Below are 27,982 nucleotides of genomic sequence, written 5' to 3' on the forward strand. Positions count from 1 at the left end.
ATCGGAAAAACCATGACTTACAATTCTGATTTCCTCAAGTAATTGTGACACAACCATAGAGTTTTGGACTTACAACTCATGCAAATATTATTATTTATTAATTTGTAACCATTACATTTTTGTACTGTACAATATGATGTATAAAAAGTTACCCATTCCTTGCAAGCTATATAAATAATATTAACGAAAATTATCATTAGGTACACTGTATATTGATATGAAATTTTTGGAGAAGTTACACATTCCTCATAAGATAAGTTGCTACTTTTAAACTATACATAATAAGTAGTAAATATCATTTAACTTTTTCAAATTCCAAAACAATTTACAAGACAAAATTATGTTCGTAAGCGTAATATTTATTTTATCATTGTACTAAATTTAAAAAGTGATGAAAGTGACTAAGTAGCCTACCAACCCTTCCAAACCAAACTCAAATTAACGCTTCTGCCAGATTAGGTTAAACAAAAAATTACAACATAACCAAAGTCATAATATAGACATCAAAAAAGCCCCAACTGAGTCAGAGCACTCCCAATACAAATATCCATTGAACGATGGAAGTTTAACAGCTAATGAGCAAGGGAAATTATTAAAATTAGGACAAGAATGCCACTCTAGAATTTTGGCTTTGCCCCAGTAAAACCTCACCTGTAGGTAATTAATAAAATGAATAATTTGAGCTATCAAAAATGAGAATTTGTTTAATATACTTTTATAAATATATATAGTTTAAGTTCCATTTTAATGCCTCATTGGAAAAAGCCTTGTCCGGTTGTGCCCCATCAGTGAAAAACGTCTGGCGCCGTCATTGAACAAACAGTTAATATGGTCCATTTGTTATCAATTTTACAAGCTAAAGAGAAATTCCAACAAATCCAACCTACGGATTTGTTCTATTTTTATAGTTTTAAATCGGCTCCTTTGACCTCTGCCCCGACAAAATAAATTCCACATATCTACCGTGTCTCCTTGGCATACAATTATGCTTAATCTTAAATTAGTTTAATGACCCGGAAGACTAAACTAGGTAATAAAAACTATTTTAATAGAAATAACCAGCAAGTACTGTTATTCTTTTGAATAGACATATAATTGTATAATACATAGAAAGTTTCAAACGAAAATGTTTTTATTAATTAGTGAATTTATGATGAGAAATAAAATAACACTAACTTACAATCAATGCTTTAATTGTATAACCCGATAACGATACCTACTAATCGTGTTATAAGTATCGTCTACTATTTGCTTAATGTCATAGAGGTTTTCGGAAGAGAGATTCAGCATATAATTATTACCTTGCACTATTAAATATTAATGTTATGTGCAAAGCAATTCATTAGCTACGTTCAAGTCTACATATTTTTAATTATACTCCAATAAATGGTAAGAATTGTGGCAAACCACTGTATAATCAAATACTATCAAAATTAACACGAACATTTTTTAGCGAAATACTTGAAGAGTATCATTTTTTAAGACATAGTATATTCAACGGTATTTAATTGTCACATACCATCAGTATTAACTCATTAACAACTAAGATAAATAATTATTTACATGTTTGTCAGTGTTCATCTAGAGCTTTGTTGGTATGTTAAGTACATTCTGGAAGAAATAGAAAGTACAAAATAAAACGATAGGTGCAAAATAATAATAGTTCATGGCTCGGAAACGTATAACTGAACAATAACAATATGCTGAGATTATCAAAGTGCCAAGAACGGTTTTAAAAGCCAAAGGTGTTTGATAAACGAAATGTAGGTTCGATTTACATATGTGTGAATTGCACTCGGCAATAAACACTTCTATAAACCTGAAATAATTATCATGTTATTAATTACAGCTACTAATAATTTTTTTCTCGTGAGAACATTCCTACAATACGAGCATACCCACAATCGTTACAGTTCCCATCCTGCGTAATACTATACAACAAACATGATATTGCACAATATTTTACTACCTATAAACAACAATAACATAACATATTTTTCGGTATAATCGACGGACGCCTATGATCGTATAAAGCCGGGTTCAATTTGCATCATTGTCCTTTTTTAGCAGAGGACAAAAATGATAAATTTTAATGAAATAAATGTAAGTAATAATAATTGTAAGTAACGCCGATACAGTTGTTACACTGCTTACAAATTCCATAAATGAATACGCGCATTATCAACTGATAATCGAAATAATTAATTTATCGTAATTTATATCAATATTCAATTGGGTATTATTATAAAAATTACTACCACATTCACCGCATTCATCTAAACAAAAAACAAACATTTTTCAACGATACAAAAATATGAACTAGCAATAATACCTAGCTGTATAAACAAAATAAAATATAAGCATTAAAATAATTTAGTACTTAATAAAATTTCAAGGTTTATAAAAATAAAAAATATACTTAATTTCTATATTTTGATTATTTGGTATCAAATTAAAATCGTACGACGCCATTTCCGAGATTAAGATGAATAATTGAGATTCATAATTATTACAACACTATTGCATATTGATATTATACAGGACTGTTTATCCCAATATGTATATTATTATACATTTATAATCTTTGGGATTTTTATTGTGGGAATACGCAAAACCCTCGTCTCCTGTAAATACATTAATAAAAAATACCTTTATATTATATAATGACCTATAAATATTTAATTTTAGATTTTTACTATCAAAAATGATTAAGGCCACTATTTGGCCCTAATCAATTTATATGTCGATAGCGATTATAATATATAATATTTATTATTCATAAATTATTATTATTCAAACTTAATCAATATTAAACCATTTTAATATGTTCTGTGAATAATTCAGCTCGTAAACAAATATACATTTTATTTGGTATAATATCATGCCGGCAGGACATAAATAATAATGCCTAATAATGGTCAAAATCTTTATCGTGTACATTTATCAATAAAATGAACAAAAACAATTGCGCACAGTCACGAAACTACCGATCATCATTATAATATTATTATTACACCCATAACGACACTAAACCACAATAATAATAACATTCGATCACCCCCTCTCCCTAAATAGAAAAATAATAATAATCTATCTCGTGCACGGCATCAAACTTTTATTTTACACTGCTTATCGTGCATCAAAATCAGTTTACATCGACTTCAATCACAACTCGGAAATCTCAAACTGCGCCAGTATTGTTTTCGTATTTCTAAAAAAATAAACACTGTTATTCTAAGTAAAACATAATTACAGTTTTCCCTCAAAACCTTTCATTATGATGATTACATTTTATAATTATACATTATAAACTGTTTTGTTAAATAACCACTACTTTACGTGTGTATGATAGCCTGTCAAGAAATCCAATAAACGCATAATCATTAAATAAAAATTTAAAGCACTATAATAAAAATATGTGTATACCTCCTAACAAAATCAATGGAAGCCTTCCTTGTTAATAATTATACCGAAAATAAATTCAAGTTAAAATAAATAAAAGAATATCATTGATTCAAATGTCAAATAGGCAACTAAACAACGTTTAGTCAACACGGTCAATTTGTTTACAATATTGAAAACAAATATGGAATTTATAAAAATGCATAAATATGATATCAATAATCTAGTTGAAGTCTCCCACGTAAGATGAAATAAGTTATACGCAAATAAAAAAAAACCTTAACCATATAGCCTAGGAACAAAATAAAGACAAAAAAAATGTTAACAACGTAGTTACTAGTCGGAAGTAGGAGATAAAAAAAAATCTTTTTTTCCTTGGCTAAAAATTGATTTGACCTATTGTTGTGTATTATATATTATAATAATACTAATATTGTTATCGAACAAGCACCCAAGGATTTCTCTACGCGCTCGTTTATGCGTACGGTAGATTGATATAATAAAAAAATAAGTAAACACAATAGTCGTAATATTATTGGCATTGGTGACTCCCCCCCTTCCTTCCACTTACATCAAGTCGTGACTCCTTATGCGACGGCCGTGGTCATCCGGGTGTGGTCAATTACGGTTAATCGAAAAGAATAATATTTAACCCGTTCGGCAATGGCGCGTAACCCGACGTCAGTGGAATTGGTACTAATTGATGATAATGCATACACACACGTCCATATAATATAGGTATCTGTATTTAATATTTATACATATATATATATATATATCTCAGTAACCATTAAACGTACGTAAACCTCGTGTTTAAACGCTATAAAAGACCGTTCGTATTCCGTCAAACAGTACCGGACATGACACTCCCGAGTAGACTCAAGATGAAAAACGGGTAACTCGAAAATATCGTAACCACGTTTTTTTTTTTTGAAATTCGACGTCATGGCGTAAAATTGTAAAAGCAAACAAATACAAAAATTCACAAGGAATATACTCACGGTAGGACGATCCTTGTGCCATAGCCGGTACGAACGGCGGTGGTGGTGGTGGTGGGAAAATATTCGCATAAGGACGACGGTCGAGGAAACCGTCTGGGGAGAGACTGAACCACTTGCGATCCAAGCACACGCGGCCAGGTATACCAGTGACTTCGCAGCCGTTCGGGGGAAAGGACCGTTTAAACACAGAGAGTGAGAAAACACCGCGAATGTACGTGCACAGAAAAGGGGGAACCCGAGTAGACACTATTCCAGACGCGATGGTACGCACAATGGTGTTCATAAGTCTGTGCTGTGGCTATATAATATTATTACAAATGTGAGAGCACGAACAACACCCCATGCGCGTATTTAAAATGCAAAATGGTTCCTCGAAATGTGTCTCCGATCGCGTTGGGGTCGATCAGATTGTCCATCGTAAAAACGTCATGACTTATGGTTTTTTATAACTCTTTTTTTTTTTTACCACCCGAATATGTCTTCAAGCCCCTCCCTTCCCATCCCCCGTAAAAAATATTTGTAAGTACCACCAAATCTGGTCTTCATTTTTTTCTAGCAAGTCTTGATATTTTTTAACAGCATACAAAAATGTCAAAACACTGAATTGTGATATTTTCAGTATATACCGTACAAGTTATAAGAACTTATTGTTCTGTGTACAAAATAAATTTAGCCATTTTTATTAATTTTTTAAGTTGTTATTCTGGAGGAAATTAGAAAAATAACTAGAAATGTTATAAACATGAAATTCACCGAAAAAATGCCAAAAATATTTAAATTTAAGTTTTATTATTTCATTAGCGGGGGATATATTATTTTTAAACGATTCTCTCTTTTAACTGTCTTTAGCTATACAAACTTTTCAATACTTGGAATACTACTATGTGGGACAAAAGCATTTTATATCTAACAAGAATTCAGTAATTTAAGGAAAGGAACAAAAAAAATTACAGGAACATTAAAAATTGATACAATAAATACGAATATTTTAAAATTTTGTTAACTGTATTGAAATATATACTTGGCCCTCTGCAAAATGATTTCATTTTGCGCCATTTCTTATTACTTGCATATTAAACCCAATACTTTTCTGATGCGAACGTATATTATACTTAGTTCTTCAGTTCGTAGCTATCTTATCTTGACGCATGACCAATAACCCACGTTATAAGAAAAAATAATAACCTTTAAAGTACTAACCTATAGGAAATTCAACTGATATGTTTTTTTAATTTGACTGCGCGTAGGCGGCCGTTTTATTATTTTATTGTTATTAATACATAGACATAAATGTCACCTGTAATATGGGCATTCCGGTATCATCTCTACGGCGTACCAAAATAAAAAATCACCTATCTAATAACATAACGACATACGATTTTTTTTCGACGTCCCTAAAACGACATGTATCTCATATGCCTAGTTATAGTTCTAAGAAGTTAAACAAACGTGATATTTTTTATTCTTATACTTATAGTACGAACGACGATCAAATGCAAAAATCATTATAATCATCGGAATATGGGTCATCCCGCTCGGTGAAAGTCACAGATGAGTACACCCAGTCTAGCAGGCAAGGATCTTAAAAATTAGCAGGTAGACGGCAGCATTCGATTTCTGTACCGAACAGGGGTCCAAAATATCGCATCGATATAATATTGAAATCATATTTTATTCTAAACACTAGAATAAACACTAGAACAAGGCGACGATGTCAACATTTTAAAAAAAACGTCAGAACATTTCAATTATACAAATCATTATCAAACTATTGCGTTATAACATTAAGAAATTTAAATGGGAAAAAAAAGTACTCCCAACATTTCCTCTTAAAAAATCGAATTGTCTGCTGCACGTACAAAGTTTGGCGTAGTAGCTGTGTAATTCGTCGGTCTTTAGGTCAATGATAAAACACAAAAAACGTGTACACCATTATTAAATATTTTGTACTCGCCATATACTTTATATCTTTAGTCGTACAAGGTTAACTAGTTCTACGTTAAAACATAAATAACGAAAAGAAAAAAATAGTAATAAATTGTTGGTGGTTATTATTGTTTTAACGTTGTTTATAGCTGTTTTTATGAAGACGGGAATATTGACTAACCGTTATATTAGCGTATAGCGATTTTAGGGATAACCTGATAGAGTAAAACACACAAACATAATATAGGAAGTATTTATTATACCTATAATAATATAATACAATTGTCGTCGGATACACAAAAACGTATAGGTCTTCCTTCTTCTCTTACCTTTTTTATACCGGGTGTACCGTCCACCGGGTTAGGGAAGGAAGAGGAAACTCGTAAAATTTCGCACTCGCCACACGACGACGTTGCATATTATTATGATATTTTTTTATCCGTTTTGCATTGTAAGACGAAGGCGGCTAAGTTATTACGTCATCGTCTGCCTAGCACCTGACAAGATACACACGCACAAAATAACTCGACTACGCCGTATGGCTTCTTAACAGCAGCGACGGTAAACCTGGTAAACAACACACACACACACGCTTAAGAACACACAATTGCATTACAAAAAAAATATATAATACTCGGAAATGACGGATTACCGGACGAACCAGCCTTTCAACACGAGGGATTACCGAAATTTATTTTATAATCAATGCTGAGATGGTACGAAGGTCGCGGTTTATTTTTTATAAGATCGACTATTATTTCTAATACATTATACTTAGATTACTTGACATTTAGAAATAACATCAATGGAAACCTACCGATATGTCCGTTTAGCACGGTAAATAATTAATGCTGGCAACGGTTAACCCCGTTCGACTACACAATAAAACGTGCTCCCAAATAACACATATCTAAATGTGACGCCCGTATATAATACACATACTAAGGAAGGTACGCTCCCTAAAAAATAAACCTCCTGAGGGCACAAGGGAGAGAAAAATATACGTTACTCTGTTATAAACCGACAGGGGGAAAACTCTATCAAGGCGTGCGGCGAGACGTTTTTTTACTCCACTAGGCACTTTGAAACTTCAACGTCAAAATACTAGGGTTACTACACCGGCCGGGCTACTATAATATGTACTCGTATACACTATAAGGTATTAGTAAAATATGACCACCACTGCATTCAATCTTTTATCCCGTCGACTGTTTAATAGCCGAGCTGTGTACCAATATAGTGAATCTAAACTCAAACCCCCCCAATGATGTGTATGTTGAACGGTGTTTAGTGTTTGAATAATAATGGTTTGTGCGTATTAGCTGACGTGTGAAATTCTTTCATTTCAAATCCCCTCAGATTTCGCATCAATAATAAGTGTATAAAAACGAGTTATCGCATAAAATATTGTAAACACCTTTAAAAAATACTAAAAAATACACAATCGATAAGCATGTAAAACAATTATTACTGAAAGCGTCACTAAACAAACATGCGGATCCTCCGTTAACAATTTTAGTGTGACAGACCGTAGAAAAGAGAATCCGTACAACTTTCCTTCGATATAAAATATATAACACCGGTTCTACCACATATGTGACAAATAATGTTAAAAAAAACGATATATTATTATAGACACTAAATATCTCGACGAAATGAAATATTTGAAATATATATTTAATTATGAAATGGCTAACTGCCTATATTACCATCCGTTTGGTAATAATTTTATTTCGGGAGGGGTCGTTAATCACTCTTCTCTCCCTTAGTTGGATACGCCACTGAAAATAATAAACGGTTTAAAGTCAACCCTTAAAAAACGATTTACGACAAATTGCATGGTATATCTAATTGTTACATATAACTCCTACTGACTATTCAATAGAATTCACCCTTAGGTATATCGTAAAATATTTTGAATTTACAACATATTACAATAATTTAAATGGTAAGAATATAACGTGTAAATATGCAACATTTAGTTTTGAAGGGTTAATTTATTGTTTTTGTGTGAGATTCGGTCAATGTATAACGGCACTAATTTCAAAATTTCAAATGCAAGTATTATGAAAATGAAATGCAAAAGCTTGTAACTATTCTAATATAAATAAAATGTATAAATAAATATAAACAATTAATTATTAAACAAAACACCATATTTAGCGATAAAATGTTTGGCTTATGATCATAACAGTATACTATATAAATTCCAAATTAACTTGGTCCAATGTATAAAATCACATTTGAATGTATATTTTATCTAACTATGCAGTTAACTACTGTATGTATGCAACCGTTACGTTAACAAGATCGGACACAAGATAAAAACTCTGAACCCAAACAAGGTAAATCATTTATATCGGCACGCGTAGAATAATGCAACTGAGACCTAAAAGGCCAAAGACATGATTTCCAGATTGCTAATTTTTATACGCAAAATCAGCAACGCAAGTACCAAGAAAATGATCTTACAGCTACGATTTAATTAAACGGAGATACGCGTAAAGATCCCAACTGTGATATACGTCTTAATTTAAATATTATATATTAAAAACACTTCGTTTTCATGTCCGGCAACAAAAAAAACATGAGTAGATAATCGTACAGTACGCCAACTAATATATTTTATGCAAACGTAAAACCAGTACATAATTCAGGAGGAATACTTTCCTTACACTAGTCACTGTCGTGATACGAGCTCGGTAAAATTAAGTTTAAAAAAATCGAAAGTCCACCAACTCCGTTAGATTATATAAAATATACAACGATGCTCGAGTCTCGACAATTTTTTTATTATTATTATACAAGTGTCGTGTGTAAAAGTAAGTAGTATTCGTCTAGTGATAATAATAAATATTTTGTTGTAATTTGAACAACTTCTGACAAAAAAAAATTCATTTTTTAAAATAATCGTATCTGTAAAATTATGATTTGATTCGGATAAATAGTAAAAAATGTATTTCTTAATTTTAATAGGCGTTTGTAATAGAAATTATGCAAAAGTAACAGTTTCTCTTGGTCTTATTAAAACCATACAAAATACATTAATTTTTATTTTAGAAAAAAGTTGTGCTCTTCTTTTTTCACTAATATGTGCGAAACAGTACTTACATAATATAGTTTCTAATCGTAAAAACGGTAAAATGTTTATTTTATTATTTATGTATACTATATAATCAAAATGTATCAATTGAATGGCTCATATCAACCAGTTGTCCGGTTAATTCAAAATTATTTTGGGCAATATTATGTTCTGCGTCAAAACTGGAAATTGGAAAAATTATCTTATCAAGTAACTATTCGCTTAGCTAAGATCTCTATCCAATGATTCATAAAATGCGGTTGTAGATTATGAATCATCCAAAGGGCATGAAAGTTGAACTTTTTTAATTGTTAGATAGGATGATTTTAATGTACCTATATTTTTCTGTATTTAATATTTCATTTATAATGGATTTATACAGAATGAACTGTATAATCTCGTCTCCTTTCTAATGATCGACGCATTCGTCTTGGTGTTTTATACAGGGCGATCCAACTAACGTAAGACACTTATTTTCTCTGAAAGTATGAATATTTTGCGAATTTTTTTTCCCCTAAAATTTAAGGTACATATTTAAGTACATTTTTCAATATTTAGAAAAATTTTATCTTCAACCCTTATACGTTAAAGAAGTACGAACCTCGTTTTTTCAAATGGGAACATATGTTTAAAATTCCATAAATATAAAGACAAAAAATCTAAAAAAATGTTAGCGTTTCAATTTTCAATTTTCATCTATTTGTTCGCTGTTTATGACTTTGTAAAGATTTGAATTTTTTTCTATATTTCTTAATAATTTCATTCGATTTGACAAAGACAAGTAGTTTTATTACGACGGCCATCACATCAAATATAATAATAATTTGATGTTAACGCATTTCGTATCATAATCAGATATAATAAATAACCACACATTATTAGACGAAAGGTAGACTGTTACGGATAACGGACTTTACACTTTAACCTAATCTAGCTGGAGCTAGTCATTAGCTGGTTATCTCGGATAACAATCTAGTATCTAAACTATGTATCAGTTACCACGGAATAATCGAGTGACCAGTACCCATAATATATTTTATTATTTGTACAAAATCGCATTATATTTATTATTTGTACATAACCTCTATCGCTAACAAATTTTGACTTCGAAGTTCACACGTTTTCCATTAGTGAAATGAGAAATTACAAACTTAATTAAAAAATGTTAGTAAATTTACACTTTACTTTATAGTAAATATGATAGCATGCTTATTGTAGTTATGTCATAACTCGTTATTTTATAATTTTTTAAATATATCAATTGATAATATTTGCTCTCGACTTTATTTTGACGTTTCATTCTTGGACACACCATTAATTTAATAGGTAAGTGTATTAAAGTTTAATAGATAATTTAATACAATACGAATTTAATAAGCTTTTTTATTTTAGGTTGAATGCTTTACTTCCGAAAATATTTTATCATTTAAAAACCAATGTTATCATGTCAGAAATATCAATGGCGTTGAGAATAGGCTATACCAATTACTATGGAAATGTCTTTTCAATTGAACCCAAGACCTTACATTTTTATATCAAGGTGTAAATTATAAATATAAAGTATTAATTTAATAGGTAAGTTTATTAAGTTTAATGGGTAAATTTAATACAATACGATTTCAATTAGCTTTTTAAATTTAGGTTGAATGCTTTTTACTGAAAATATTTCATCTTTTAAAAACCAAGGATATCATGTAAAATTGGTTTTGAGTATGGCATATCAATTGCTATGGGAATGTCTTTCCAATTAGACCCAAGACCTTACAATTATGTATCAAGGTGTAAATTATAAGTATAAAACATTTATTTCTAATGTGACATTTTTTTCATGTGAACGTATAATATCAATACTAAGAAATTTGAATGAAAAGTGTGTTGTGTTGTGATTAACTTAAAATAATTATTAATGCATGTATTTGTATAGGTATGTGGGTTGATAATACTCACATACCCGTTTCATTTATTTTTAAAAATATCAGTAATTAAGGTATGCATTTCATATTACTACATACAAGAAAACACTTCTTGATAATACTATTATTGTTTTTTATTTTATTTTGAGCCTATGTAAGTATATTATTTTTATTTGATTAAACTTATCTAAGGTAGTTCAAATGTCTGCTTTCAGTTTAGTTATTTCTTACAATGAGCTAACCCATATATTGCGTGTTTAACATACATTACGGATATTTGATCATAAAGTTTTAGCTATAACTGACACAGGTATTTGGCTATCAAAGTTAAATGTTATATCAAATTTATTAATATACAATAATTCTCTCTTTAAAAAAGTTGTAATTCTATTAATTTGTATTTAATGAATTCAGTAAATCAAGTAAATTATTTTTTGAACTTGCCTAAGACAATTCTTATAGTTAATTTTATTTATTGAATTTTGATTTTGTTAGATTTGTTTAATTACCAACGATTGTTAAAAGAAAAAAATTTAAATCAGTATTATGGAAGTTGAACAATTTCAAATGTATTGATATTGTTTTTGTTTAATATTTTTGATTGAATATTTTTAAAATAGTAACATTTGTAATTTTTAAATTTATTGTTGTATTAATAATTATTTTATGAATATTTTATTAGTTAAATACTTATATTATCAGACAAAAGAGTATTATTGTTCTTTAAATGTTATATTATACTATATATTTGTCGTTGAAATTTATCAATACAATTGTTTTACTATGGGTTATCAATGTTTAAATTTTGTAAAGTACACAGTAAAAATTAATGAAAATAGTTTTTTAACTCTTTAAAGTAGGAAAATTGTCGCATACGCAATACAGCAAATATTCTTTTAACCATTATTTGCATCATTAAAGGTAAACAAATTTTATTTTTAATAACTATGCATTATAAGTCAGTATAATTGATTTTATAATTATTTGTATTTATACATTAATGTAGTATACAATATACGTACATGTATGTGTATACAATCAGACAAATTTGTCGCGTACAAATTCCATAAAATTTAAATCCTTAAAAATGTGTTTTATTACAGAATAATTGTTAAATTTAGAGACTACAATTTAGCAAAGGCTATTTTTAATTTAATATTGCCACTTTTACATAATCTTAGTAAAACGTACCCGTTATAATAGTTTAATAATGTCAATACTTTAATTTGTATTACTATACAAATTAACTACAAATTACAAATTATGTAATACTAAACAAGGAAATATCAAATAATGGTTTTCTTTTTAAACAACTAAAATCTATTAAGATTTTAATTTTCTAGATATTAAATAGTGAAGAAAATAATAAAAATAAGAAAATACTGATTATACTGATTATACATAAAATCAAAATAAGCAGATTCAACTGTAAAAGAATTAACGTTTCAATTTGAAATTTTTTAAATAGACATATTTTATTATAAAGGCTTTAGAATCACTATTATTATAACATTATACATCTTATAAGTTATAATAATAATTAGTAAGTACTAATAAAAAGATTAGAAACATATAAACTATTTAATTTAATAGTTATTAATAAAATAAAAAAGACAAGTTCTGATAATTTAATGTTTGCGTAACACAAACCCTAACTTTTTTTCTGAAGTTTAAGTATCATTGTGTGATTTTGTGTAATTGAGTCACAAACTATTGGTTCATATTTTTCTTAACGGGATCTTGATAAGAAATAACTTGACTTAAATAAAAGTGAAATATCAATGATGTTAAAAAATTTACCGTTACAGAAAAATCAAATCTTTTTTGCCAACAGGATGGGGAAAACAGAAAAAAAAGTAAAAGTACTTTGAAACACAGTTTGGAACTACCGACTTAACTTAAGTCGATAATTAACACAATTTCAAACTTAACTGTGATTTTGTTGTAGGTTCCTAAACACTGTTTACAAATATCTAGTCTTTAGACAACTTAATCATTTAAACACAGTCCACTTTATTGCATTATTTTTTATTAATAAAGTTGTTTATATAAAAAAAAAAAATTAGTTATAAATGTAAAATAGGCAAAATTTTAAATATTTACTGTAGAATTAAAATAGTAAGCAAATTAAATCCAAAATTCCTTATTTAGTGTAAATTGTTTAAAACAATTATTTGATCACAGAACATATTTTGAATAAATTGAACATAACTAAACAAATAATAGTAACGCTTCGCGACGCTTGTCCATTCAATGTATGCAATTATGAGATTGTAAGCCAAATTTTAAAGCTATTGTTTACTACCTATAAAAACTATAAAAATGATAATTTTCATAATAATCTGTTGTACTGTGCTGTTAATTGTTGAATGTAGAACATAGATAGTAGAAAAATATGATAACTAGATTAATGATAATAATATTATGTATTATCATCATAGCAGCAGTTATCAACCTACTTGTACCACGGTTTTTGATTGTTGTGGTTAAATAGCCATTCGTTAGCCGCTGTCAATATAGGTCTGTCAACCTACCTGTCATGACGGTGTGTTAGAAAAGTCGGTAATCTGTAAATATGAATCGCTGGTCAACTAAACTATCACAAAACATTTTATTGTGTTTGGTTATCAGTGTACTCACCTATCGGACAATGCGATCATAAATAAGTATTTTATTGGCTCCCGGTCTTTGGAAAACCAAAGAAATATAAGAATATTTAAGAGAAAATGTAATATCTTTACAAAGTCATAGCTAACGACTAGATGGATGAAAATTAATAATTCAAACGATAACATATTTTAAACAATTTTACCTACAAATTTATGGAATTAAAAACATATGTTGCCATTTGAAAACGTGAAGTTTTAGACCCTTTTTATCGTAATGAAAATACAAATTTTCATAGCATTGAAAAATATAGTAAAACTTATACCTAAAAGAATAGGAAAAAAAAAAGTTTCAAAATATTCATATTTTCCGAGAAAATTAGTGTCTTACGTTAGTTGGATCACCCTGTATACATAAAATACATAGTAGTTTTTTTTTTCCTTTACATAGTAGATATCATAAAAATGGTAACTTTTGATATTGTACGTCGCGTATTAGGTTCATAAAATGCAAGCAAGGACGCGTGTACGTTAACAATATTATTTAGTATTTACCGTTCAAACATGAAAAGTAAAAGCTTTTTAAATGGCATACAAACCGTATAATTATGCTAACGTTACGGCTGAGTTATAAAACTTATAGACGAGTTTCTACGGGAAAAGCATGAATATATATTTTTCATACCTATTTAAATTTTCTAAACTCTACCGGATGGTTTCGGTTGGAAATTTACAATGGTACCTAATAATTCCATAGATAATATGAGATATTTCGTTGTGTGATTACCAGTTTTTCGATCCGAACCTACGACCGACTGTGCATCGAATGTGCTTATTATGGGAATTTATCGTCGGCTATAATTATATGGCTTGTCTTTCTTCCGTACCACCCCCGACAACATAAACCTACAAATTTGTAATACACGTGCAAAAAAACAACTTAAGTTCCGTGAACCCTCCGAGCTCGTCATTTCCGAGATGCCGTCGACCTCTACCATACACCATACCGAGACCAGGCCCCTATTTAGGTGTGGAGCACACACTAGACAAATAAACATAAGTAATATGTACATAAAGTCATACCGCAAAATGTATTTATTGATAATAATCAGCCGCAAAGTATAAATGAGCGACGATTATTTTTAATTTTGAAACCACCGACTAAACTTTCGCCTGCGCGCACTTTCTAATGATAAACCGTTGTGTGGGTACTATAAGTATACACAATGGTAGCTATGATATCATACCACACCAAGCGGGTTGTTGCCAAACCCATGCCGAACACTGGATATGTGTACTTTATGATTTTTACGTCGATTATTTCTTAGCTCCGTAGTTGAGAAGGTTTTGCAATAAAATGTTTATTATATCATAAGACACGGTACCTAATCAGTGGTTCGGCATATTTAAATTGTAGCTCCGTAGATCAGAATTTGTATGTGATAAGTCCTTCGGGAGTCAAATTCAAGACTGTCAAAAACCAACCCGTTGGATGATATTGTAAAAACAAACCAAAAAAACTGTTTTACCTGGGGCGGCTTTTCAAAAACTTGCCTGCGGACGGATTTATGGGATTTTTTAGGGGGAAAAACATTTTAAACTCAACCATGATTTCATATTACGCATGTGGCATAGTTTAATATAGACAAAGTCTAAACATGAATTTTTGTAATTCATATTATGTATATAAACTTTGTGAAAATGTATAAACCAACGATACTTTTGTGAGACATATGAAACAAAATCCTTTAAAACTATATTTTTTTAGTCTTTTTTTTTAAATTAAAGAGTAGAACTGAACTGAATTATTTCTGGATAGGCCACTGTGTACTGGCATTCAACTTTGCTCGGGTTATTATCGGAAGCGTTTGACCGAGATTAATTACACTTTCAAATCCAATGCTCACCAAAGTTGGCAATAACGCGGGTTTTCTTAAAAAAAGTTCGACCCAGTTAAGTTTTATTGGGCAGGCATAAAACCAATATCTTAAAGTTAGTTTTTACGCTGGAAGAAAACTGTCTGTATAACGGCCCTTTAAAAAGTTAACTGTAATTAAAATATTTAAAAAACATTATAAAAAGGTTAATATTTGAACTTGTTTTTATTATTCTTAGTTAATTTATTTGACATTAAATTTTTTAATATAATTTATAACATAAATAATTATACATAGTAATTAAGTCATAAGTTGAAAAACTTTACTACGAATGTTACGAATATTTAGAAATTTAAAAATAATTTTGTATTTTAAATAATTAACATTTAAGACTTATTTTGCTAGTATCTGGACGGTACATAGTATACTATAAGCTAGATATTGTATTATTCAATATTATCATAAGCGTACGGTAATTATATAGACTCGGCTTGGGTACTTATATTTTTATTCGGTCGACACTGAAATATACATGTTTCTACCCAGGCCGAGTCGCAGTCGACAACATAATATAATACCGCGACTGGCAACAACAACAGCGGTTGTATTATGATTGACGTGTAAAAGAGTCATTAATCACTAAGCAGTTGGGTTGGAATAGTAAAAGGTATGTGCAAAACTCGGCGAGTGCTCACCATCGAGGTTAAGGATTCGTGTTTATCCAAGAAACGGATCGAGAGAGGCTGATGCGTTGTTGCGAAACGTCCACGTCGAAAAGTACCGTTCCCCTGGCGTTTATAATAAAATAAATAATAATAATAACAATACAAGTTTAGATATACATTATGTACACATACGTTTATAATATAATAATATATTCAAAATATGATCAAAGCTGCGGGTGGTATAGACAAGAAGGGAAATCACGGCTCACGGGAGGCCTATCTCTAATGGGGGAAAGGGGGCTCACATCATTATCCTTCAAGACGTTGGCTAGTCAAAAACAGTATTTTTCATTACGATTTTTTATTTTGTTGGCACACACAAAAAACCATTTTAAACGTGCAGCAGGAAACGCATATTTTTCGGACACGGATTAAGTATATTTTAAACTTACCGTTCTAGATAGTTAAATAACAAAATGTATAATATAAACTCATTAACAGATTACGTGTTATGCGATAGTATAAAAGATCATTACGATGATAACAGCTCGCAGATATATGAACCGGTTGTTAATTACGATTTTTCCTGGTACAGTTTAAAATATTGTTTCTAATACCTGTGTAAATAATAGACTATAATATAAAGTTCATCATGTTATATTATTATGTTATGAAAAATAAAAGGAAAACGTACGCGTTATCTAATCCATTTGGGTTATAACGACGTGACATAAAAAGGAACTAAAAACTAAAAAATTATTGTTTTATTTTTAATAGACGAATATTTTATATAAAAATAAAATGTACTAATTGTAGATAAAAACGTGAATTTTCTATTCATGTTACAGTAAAAAAAAGAAAATATATATATATATAATATATCCGACGCTTGAACTGGGTTTCTGCCAAATTATTATTTCAATACCTTTAAAAATGTAATATTTTTACATTTCCCGTTAAATCTAATGATGTTGTTAAGCGAGATAGCCGTCATCGCACAATGGCTTATGCCACTGATCCATACACCAATAAACAGACAAAATTAACGCGTGTGAATTGCTATTTAAAATTATTAATACATGAAAAATATATACACACACTGTTCATCTCACTCTCTCTCTCTCTCTCTCTCTCGCAGATAAACCATAAGCTAAGCTGTTCCACAATCAAACCACTTTTGTAAAACGAATTATAACACCAATAAGTTGTATTTGAACAGTGAAAACACATTTTAAATTTTTAAATTACATTAATTTAATGATAAGTTATGTATGCACAGATGTCTCCGATTTTGTATGACGTATGTCGGCACAAATGACCGAGAAAATGAATTATTTAATACGTCTATAGCAAATTGTATTTAGTATTGTGAGTATTGTGACTTTGCAAGTCGCGAGGAGATCCTACAAATATGAACGCATTGAAAGCAAAAACAAAAATTGACCAAACACAACCCATGGTTGTTTAGTAGGAGGGTTCGCACGGCTAATCAATAAATCAAAATAAGTAGGTCGTCAAGTGTTTTTATCGTATAATACTTTTTTAATGTGTACATTATATTATATACGAACGAGAACGAAACCAGATTGATCTCATGAACGAACAGCACAGAGTCGTGAGTGTACAAATCGCTTTAATCTCGAACTGCCAAAATGACACACGTACTCGCAAATTGATAAGAAAACAACACCGACAAAAAAAAAATACCAACACAGGTTCGGGCTAACAAGTAACACCTATAAACCTAAATTTGTTCACAGCAAATAAATACATTTTCAATATAAAGCCGTCGTTTTCTCTAGAACTAAATGACACAACCCACGGGGTACCTGTACGATTAACGATAGCGGATCCTTTTTTCCTAAAATTATATACATAATTATATTGCAAGCATATGCAATTGTGTCTATTTATCTGTACAAATGAAAGCAATCTGGTCGTGATGAGCCCGCAAAGACATCGGAAATGTCATAAAATAAAACTTCAATCCGGCACGACTCTAGATGTACGTGCAATGCTGCGCATTTATTTCGTTCAAAAAATATTGCTGGAAATCGTTTATATACGCCTATTGAGAAATCGAAATCAATCTTTGCATAACGCTGAGAAAATGTATTTTTTTTTTTGTAAAGAAATAATTTCCCCTTCTCCGGTAGTCTACTATTTTATAAATTATACCCGTAAACGTCGATTACCCATACCTGCTTTATTGTAGTTTCACGTTTACTATTTCCCAAGTCATATAACAATGACAGCGCAAGAGTAATGAGTATGCCGGGTTTATAATTCGCAATCAAAACATAACACAAACTAAAAAATTAAAAAACTACACCCGACGTGGAAAACACAATGACTTCAGAGCGATGCACTTTAATTGCGCGGTAAGTGTTTACATAACAACAATAATAATACTAAAAAAAAAAAGATATCTGAAGTGATCATAGTTATTGACGACGGAACTAACAAATTCACGGTGATTAAAATACGTTATTAATCATTTAGAAAGTCAAAAAGACATAAGAACATCACAAAGTTATTAATATCGCTCTATGCGTTTATATAATATAATATGTTTTAGAGACACCGCAATCCACAAGTACATTCAATAGCATATATTTTTGGAACAAACTTTTACTTCCGGTCTCACAAAATTGTCCTTCAAGGAATATAGTTTGGAATGGTAAAAAAAAACCCGGAGCAGACCAATAAACAAATATAAAATGTCTACAGATAATAAGTAACACAAAAAGTTTTATCCTTTATACTGTAAAATGCATTACAATAAAACTGTAAGCAATTGACACCGACTGGTTGGATTTTTTTTCAATTCTAAACAAGTTTTTGTCTCTAAAATAATGGTATAATTTAGATACACGAACATTCATTTTCCCGGCTCTCGACATCATAAATTGGTTAAAAAAACAGCTTTGTATAGGACATTATATTATTTTAATGACAAAACTCCAATAACCGTCGGAGAAAAGAACAATCTAGATTGAAACGAGACCGTTACAAGAATGTCTATAAAGCAATGTAAGATACAGCAAAAAACCGTAATGTTTTCAAAATGTTGTCAAAAGTATTATTTACAAAATCACGTTTTTGTATTATGAAAATATTTCCAATGTTATGCTTATATTTTTTAAATACAATTTTTTATTTTTTTATATAATTTTTTAAACATTACACATCTACTAAAATATGATTTTACAATATTAAAAAAAAAAACTTTTTGACATTTTAGCAACATTAATATTTATTTGCTAAATGGAGAATATTTTGTAAAATATTGCACTCGACCAAACTAGTTATTCGAGTAGTCCTTATTGTCCTTCGGTAGACGAGTCTAATCATCGTCGATAAAAACATATTGTTAACAAAACGTACGAAACCAAGAGTAAAATATAACAATTGAAACTGCTTACACAAGTGTAATATTTGCAATAAGCACGAGAAGAAGATTTTTAAAACGTACATCGCTATTGCGTTTTTGATAATTATTAACGTTTACAGATAAATTATAGCAGTAGCCGGTAGCCGTTAAAAACAATAGATGCACAATATTTTTATAATCTGTATGCATATAATATTAACTGTTGTTTCTCAAATTACACACACACACACGTCGATTGTCTCATATTATCTCTGTGACGAATTCAATTACACACGTGTAAACACACCTTTTTACCTTCAGTATTATTATACTTATTAAAACAAATACACACTACAAACGGCAAAATGTTTTTTTTTTTAAGCCAAACGCGCGTTATATTACTTTAACGACTGACTAACGAGCGGATCTGTTTGGAACTGGCGAACTGTTCTCATCGCAAACATTTGAATAAAATTAACATTTCCTTTAATTTTTCAACCAGCCGCCAACAATTTGATTACAATCTAAATTGCACGTGCTAATTTAGAACTACTTTTTTATTATTCTGAAAACGCGCATAAATTCTCTACGGGTCATATATTTTTTTAGAACTTAAAAATTCTAATGAAATTCGTATAATTAAAATTTAACTTGTATAATTTTTTTACTCGAAAAAGTTATTAAATGTATATTTTTTTAAATACTTTGAGGTGTTCTCTTGACAAAGGACTCGTAGATTTGTACGCATTTTTTTTCATGCGTACTACATTACATTTTGTTTTGTCTGATTCGTGCCAAGTAACGAGAAATCGACGCCTTCGATTGAGAACTCCAATTTTGGTCATCGATTACTAATTGAGGCGCATTGCAGATATTATTATTAATTAAACTCATTTGAACGAGCAAAACCGCCACCGTTAGCGGATTTATATCGTACATACTTCGAGTCATTAACTTAACGATGCACATATAATAACAATAACTCTTTCCACTTTTACCAATTATTGTCCGTAACAAGTTATTGTACACAACAGACATAATATAAAAACATACATACTCATATACATAATATTATACACCAGTGTACCCTCCAGTACCTACATACTTGTCCGAATGTTTAAAAAAACACTTTCAAAAGCGGAACCCAAAGCCCGCCAACACAACAAGACGATTTATACTTTACGCCTGAAACAGTTATTATTATTATTTATGCAATGATATAGCGCTTGACCCTCCCCTCCCCCTCACGATATCCACTATATCGTCCGAGAACGGCACAGATTTTCAGCGAAATAATAATAATAACTATTTATAATATAGTAGCTTATAATCGCGAAGGCTATAATATACGTTATAAGTTCGCAATAACTAACAAAAATAATAAATATGTTTTCGAACATGGTAACATAATTTTACAATACATTTTTTGAAACCACTTAGAATGCCTAGTGTACAATAACATAATTGTTTATTCTTTTTTTTTTCATCGTCTGTTCTGTGTGTAGCTTTGTTCAATTTAAAATGATTTAAGATGAATCGCTAGGCCAATAAACGCCAATAAAAACGCAATTGATACGATTAATACTCGCGTAGGTATCATAAATCAACACCAATTATTCCTTTTACGTGTTACATGTATATGTATGTTAATTTATTTATTTTTCTATTATCGAAAGACCTGAATAAATTTAAAAAAAACATTTTTGTTTGTATTTTGATAAGGTAAAAGTAAGAAAGTTAGAAGTACAAAAACAGACAGCTACATACAAGATGTACACTTAGAAACATTGGTATTAAAATTTTATAAAAAAGGCATAAATAGGCAAAACACGTTTACCCCTTTGCCTCGCACGAAAAACTTCTACTCTACTAATAGCAAACTAAATTAATCGATGTGCAATTATTTTTTGAATAATTTATTATGTTTATCTTGTTCGGTTTTAAAAGGTTTGACTATATTTTATAAAGAAATGTTTTTTTTAACATAGCATGTTATTTCTATGGTACCTTTCAATAAACTTGTGACGAAATCGTAACCATGGAAACAATTAATATTTAAAGACTATACGAAAATGAGACAAACTAAAGGGAAATCAGTTGACAAAGATATTATAATAGTGATTTGTTTTTATTAATTATAGCGATGGCCCCAAATACAAAAATTGTATCTAATTTTTTATTAGTCATTTGTAATTACATAAAATGATAACATTTCTAAACGTGCGATTTTATGGAGCGGTCTAATTTAAGAAGGGTCTAAGTACCAGAGTTATGGTTCAAAGGTTAGTTTAGAGGTTTCATTTAAAGCACTACCCAGTAATGTATTTAGGGCGTAATTAAAACTAATAATATGTTTGGTTAAATCCCGAATATTTAGTTAAAATTTATAAGTTAAAATAAAACAAATAATACTCAATGGTTTATTTTTTGCCAACTCTGCTCTACGGATTTAGCTAGATGTCCCTACCGGCCTTTAACGCTATAACGCAACAATTCGACATTGTAATTGTTTTTATTTTTCTAAGTTAAACAAGGCTACGCAGATCGTGTCCATGGTGGTTTTAGAGCAAAAACTCCAATGGCAAATTCATAGAATGGAATATTTCATAAAAAAAAAACCGTTATAATATATTTTTCAATAGCTATAACTTAGTTACTAAATAAAATGTTGAAAATCGACCAACTTACAATTCTCAGGAATATTTTGTTCTTCAGATTAGACACTGAGCGTTAAAAACTCTTAACACTAACCATGTTTTTTTATCATAAAAATGTTTAAGTGCATCGGCCTCTTAAGCAGACACGATATGTACGGTCGCGATTGGGTAGTTATATAATAGTAGTAGTATATAGCTGCAAAAAAACTGGTGGTTGCTTTGGTTTGACGTCGGTTGGCAATATATTATTATTGTCATTGTTATTATTGTTATACTCTCTCATAGGCATAGTGTGTTTTAACTGTGCTCGATGGCCGTCAGATAAGCAGCGAGAAAGTGACGTTATTATTGTTTTGTTTCTTTTTTTACGGTTTATTATCCACAGGACGAGTGTATCTTCTAATAAAGACATCACTGCGGACTCGCGTTGACGTCGGGCGACTGCGTTCGTGCTCACGAGAAACACATACTATACAAAAAGAAAGCCCGACTAATCACAGAGATATAATGGACGTGACTTAAAAAAAACCTACGGTACACACAAATACGATACGATATGGTATGATGTCACTGTGCAAAGTGAGAGAGGCACATTACAATATTATTCAACACAAGCTGTACAGCGGTATCGGAGATTTTTTTCTGGTTCTTATTAAGTACAACATACTAACAGAACGACGATTTATCGAATTGTTGTATGGTAATAATATATTTTAATGCTCAGAATAGTTGCGGGAGACATCGAGAACGTAGAAATGAATAGCACCCCATAAAGCCGTAAGAAAAGTGTACAAAAAAAAAGTCATCCTTTGCTATGCTTTGATATTATAACGTATATAAATAATACCCGATCTCCTACAACCCCCGGAGCTGCCAATCAATCGTAGAGGCGAACAAAGTGAATATATTGGAAACATTTTCAGAAAAAATAACTTAAGTAGTGGACACTCTTATAGAATAGTTGGTAAACAAAAACATTCTTCTTTTTCTTCGGTTAATTTGACATTTTGAATTCATTAGACTTTAACTTCCTTTGCACTTACACAAACTATATTATACAATACTAAATTACCTATTCAGAATTCATGTAGAAGTCAAGGAAAAGTTCAACTTCTCTTATCGTAGATACTCGACACGACAATTGTAATTTTAACCCTTAACACTAATCGTTTTTATTTCTATTGCACAATACATTAGAATCGAATTGATTTTAATGCGAAATTTGCAATGCACATGACAAAAAAACGACAATATTGTTATGTAAAACGAAAAAGAAAACTCTATTGTTTATAGACTTTTACTTTTATTTAATTTATTTTTGTTGAGACGACTACGTAATTGTTTTTTGCTTGTTAAAAAAATGTATAAAACAAAGCGATAGGCATCACTGCTGTTACCGTTTTGTTTATGTTACGTTTTGGTTTGAGGAAGTATCCGTTTTAAATGAACCCTTGAAATAATATTCGAAATCCAAACAAACGTCGGTTCTCGCACGAAATGCCGGCGTCGGCGTTTAAACATAAATAATTGTATGTAAGGTATCTTACCGACAAAGTGTATAAACCAAACATCTTGTAAAACTCCCTAATATATTCCATACATAGTATACACGATCTCCTTAATATTTAATACTTTACCGATAACATATTTTATAATATGTATATTCTATATTATGTTTGTCATGAATTTAATTTAAAAATAATTAAATATAACATTCATAAACTAAAAACAAAATAAAAAAATCCTCTCCCTACTGGAAGACATTTAACATGTTTTTTGGCGTTAAAGAAATCGCCACAACAAAATCCAACACAAATTATTGATAGACCTTCAGTCAAAAGACATGTTTATGGTAAAATTAAACGTCCCATGTATTTATATAATAAATACATTGTGTCACATTGTGACTGAAAGCCCTACAAATCGGTTTAAAAACAGTAAAGAAAAATAAACCAATTTTTAAGATTATTATTAAAATCCCTCTTCATTTTGTTTAAGCAAGAAATTTTAAATATACTCAGTTATGCTCCTCAAGTTATTTTAAGTTCATAACTATGGTGAAGACTGAGTTGAAAACGGAGACAAGTGTATTTGTATTAAATAATAGAGACCTAGGTTAGGTAAAAATATACAAGTAGGTACTATGACAATTTTCATTTGTTCTCATTTGAGCGCATTACAAGGGTTTCGCCTTTTGGTTATTTTAGGGAGATGGGGGTGGGGGTGGGGTGGAATCCGTCGTAAGTCAACCGGAACGCCTAAGCCCATTGTGTCGTGAAATTAACTCGATTATGATGTATACGAGGTGGCTCTCACTTTTTTTATTTTGGCAACGGACGTGGCCCAAATTAATGTCATTCGACAGGATACATGCATTGTGGCCATATAATGTAAACTCTTGGTCTCGTTTGTTTTAAGCTGTTATTATTTCGAACGCTGTGTGTATAGCCAGGAAGTGGCCAACAACAGAGCCGGGTCTTTACGTCGGGTTACAAGTACACAATACATCCATGTTACAGTAATTTTATTTATGAAAAAGTAGACTTACCACAGAATGTAAAACAAAATTTCTATAATATGTAATCATAAAAATTGTTTATAATGTTCAAGTTGAAACAATTATTTCGAAGGGTAGTTTTAGTGGTAACCATTGCAAATCAAATTTCAATATACGTATTATTTGAATCGTATAATCAGAATGGTACAATGACACTTTTAAGGTTATTTAAGATATAGGCGTAGACAGAAAGTTTTTTATGTCCGTACGCACAAATCCTCGACACAAAAGTATTCATACAGTCGTCATTTTCATTAAATAATTTTTATTTTAATAGGCAAGACAGATAATGTTAAAAAAACATTTTTTATCTAAGTATAAAGTAATTAATAATATAAATTTTGATCATTTAATAACGATTTATAAGAATAGACGTAACCAATATCTCGTCGTATAATGTTCGTTGCTAGTCTGGAAGTAAAAAATGTTACGCAGCAATTACCTACATTGGAAACACATTGTAAGAAATTATTACTGGTGTATAATACTATAAAAAAAAAATCAGCATTCAGACGACCGGTATAAGATTCGAGGATTGGAAAAGTCGCCCGTCCGAATGATTTATGCGATGACAACTGTCATGGCCGTCGTCTTCTTGCCATTCGATTTTAATACGGTTATGGGTATAAGTGTTCACTAGCTATTTCGCTTTAACAAACTCGAATTAATTTTTTTTTTTTACTAGACACAACTCGTGTGACAATGGGCAGGGGTCTCTCCGATGGTTCATTGTGTCAGTCTACAGTCCTGTCATACTTTCACAAACCAAGTCAAAAAACGGTAAAACAAATATTTCCGATTGAACAAAACTACTAAATACCAAATTTACGGGGTAATAATAATTTACATAGTGTTGAAAAGTCCTAAGCCAAAGTGTTTTAAATACAGACGGGAGTCTGAGAGTTCAATTCCATGCCAAAAGTACCCCGTTGTATTTTTGCATTTCAGGTTTTCCTTAAATGTTATCCCCACTTATAGTTAGTACTCGCTAAAAAAAGGCTTCTGTGATTTTTTTAACAAAAATTATCTTAAATCGTTCCAATAATATACATTTTTTGAAACGTGGCTACTACTATTTTCAATTATGTAAGACTTCAAACAGAAAAATTAAGGAAAAGTATAAAACGTCGACAAAATGTTCGTTTTGTTGTATATTTTCGATTACATTTTTAAGAAAAAAACTTTAATTTTTGACAAAAATTATAAACAAACTGCATAGTAATTTGCACAATAAGTAAACTAATTAAAATAAATTAAAAAACAGACAGTGAATAACATGAATAGAGAATATCACAGTTGTGACACCTAATAAGATAAAAAAAACATGAGAATAAAATTAAATATTTTGTCTAGATACTTTGGATTGTATACTGTAACAAAATATGGGATAATAATAAATATGGGAGCTTCAAATTCAGGTTTCCAACAAAAAAAAAAAATATATATAAATAAAATTCAATTGTTTGAAGTTTTGTGGCTCCACTCCTAATTTATAAGTACAATGTACATGTATAAACTAATGATTAATTTAATTCAATTTTTCAAAGACATACTTCAAATCATATTTTGGCATACTTTAAGCTTAATCATAGCTAAAATATTTAATTTATTTTTAAGACTTAAAGTTTTTAAATTATATCATATTTTTTATTTTTATGTTGTAAATTTTATAAATTGTAATATTTTTTAATTGTTAATTTTACGTCAAAATACTTTTATGATTTGTAATGAGAAATAACTATGTATTTTAAATAAGAATGGTTAAAGAACTAGATAAAATGTGTATCAAACTGCCCTGAATTTCTCATACGATATTATTTTAAAATAATAGATTTAAAAAGACCTCATAAATAGGTAAATATTTAATTGTAATATAGTTTTAAAAAAATTGAGCAGTTGCTTCCAAATATGTTACTGTAATCATTTTAACAATTACCATTTTAGGTAGTTTTTGTGCTCAATCTGTGTACAGTGTACTCTTTATTGCATTAAAAATACTTACAATAGTTCCAAAATAAAAATCGTAGTTAACGGGTTTAATGGTAGATGACAACTTGGAAATTTTAAATTGCAAATTTATCTTGTGTACATGTAGACTCTAGGTTTGTCTGAAAGGCATTATATATTTAATAGACAACCATCAATTATTATTATAAAGAACTGATATTTAACCATACCTACAAACATCGATTGGAACCCGATTAGATACATACTACAATTGTGAATAGGTTTCAGTAACACAACCGGGTGACAACAACAATTTTGACAACATATTCTCATTAATTACGGTACACACAAAAAAATACTTATATAAAAGAGAAACTGCCTAAGGTAGTTTTACTAATAATTCTACACGTTAATCATTTACAAACACATAGTTAATAGAAATGTCATCCATTCTTGGAAAGACACAACACAATTTTTTTAAAACCACTGGTGTATCGAAGGTTAGGGTTTATAAGTGACGTGACTTGTACAATTAGATGGAGAAAATTGATTATTACGAGTATGAAAACAGCTGTGACCGTTCTGTAAGATCCAAACCTTGAGTTTATCACAAAAAGTTATAGTTGATTTAAATAGAAACCCTAAAAAAAAAGTTTTTTAACACTCCTAAAAACCATAAAAAATTACCCTTAATCTCTTTTACCTTGCATGCAGCATTATGATATATAAAAACTGTCGAGACTCTGACATTACAGAAAATTTAACTTAACTGTCAGTTGACACAAATTTATCTTAAAGCACATTTGTTATTATTTATTGGTGTAAATTTGGGCGTAGCTATGTGCCATAGCCTATGTAAGAAATGTGAAAAACAAAATTACTAAATTATATTTACACGTTGAAGAATATAACAGCTGCTCAGACAATAAATACCACACATAAATCAAAACTAATCCTAGGGCTTAACTTGAGTGTA

At 29.9% G+C, this 27,982-nt stretch overlaps 1 protein-coding gene across 9 annotated transcripts in view; it reads right to left on the reverse strand.

Moving 5' to 3' along the window:
- LOC126834012 (rho GTPase-activating protein 21) overlaps positions 1–27,982 on the reverse strand; it is a 71,553-nt gene that overhangs the window by 41,738 nt on the left and 1,833 nt on the right. For 8 of the 9 annotated variants that reach the window (XM_050565664.1, XM_050565662.1, XM_050565661.1 and 5 more), the window contains exon 1: positions 4,404–4,489. The exons of the other annotated variant lie outside the window; for it this stretch is intronic. In XM_050565664.1, coding sequence (XP_050421621.1) covers positions 4,404–4,472 — 69 coding nt within the window. In that variant the 5' untranslated portion in view covers positions 4,473–4,489. Of the gene's footprint in view, positions 1–4,403; positions 4,490–27,982 lie in introns of those variants that run through there. 9 annotated transcript variants of the gene reach the window in all.

Source organism: Adelges cooleyi, unplaced genomic scaffold (genome assembly GCF_023614345.1).
Source record: "Adelges cooleyi isolate 19-005CV unplaced genomic scaffold, UGA_ACOO_1.1 ACOO_flye_CR_arks_rails_tigmint_CR_PRNA_2, whole genome shotgun sequence".
NCBI lineage: Eukaryota > Metazoa > Arthropoda > Insecta > Hemiptera > Adelgidae > Adelges > Adelges cooleyi.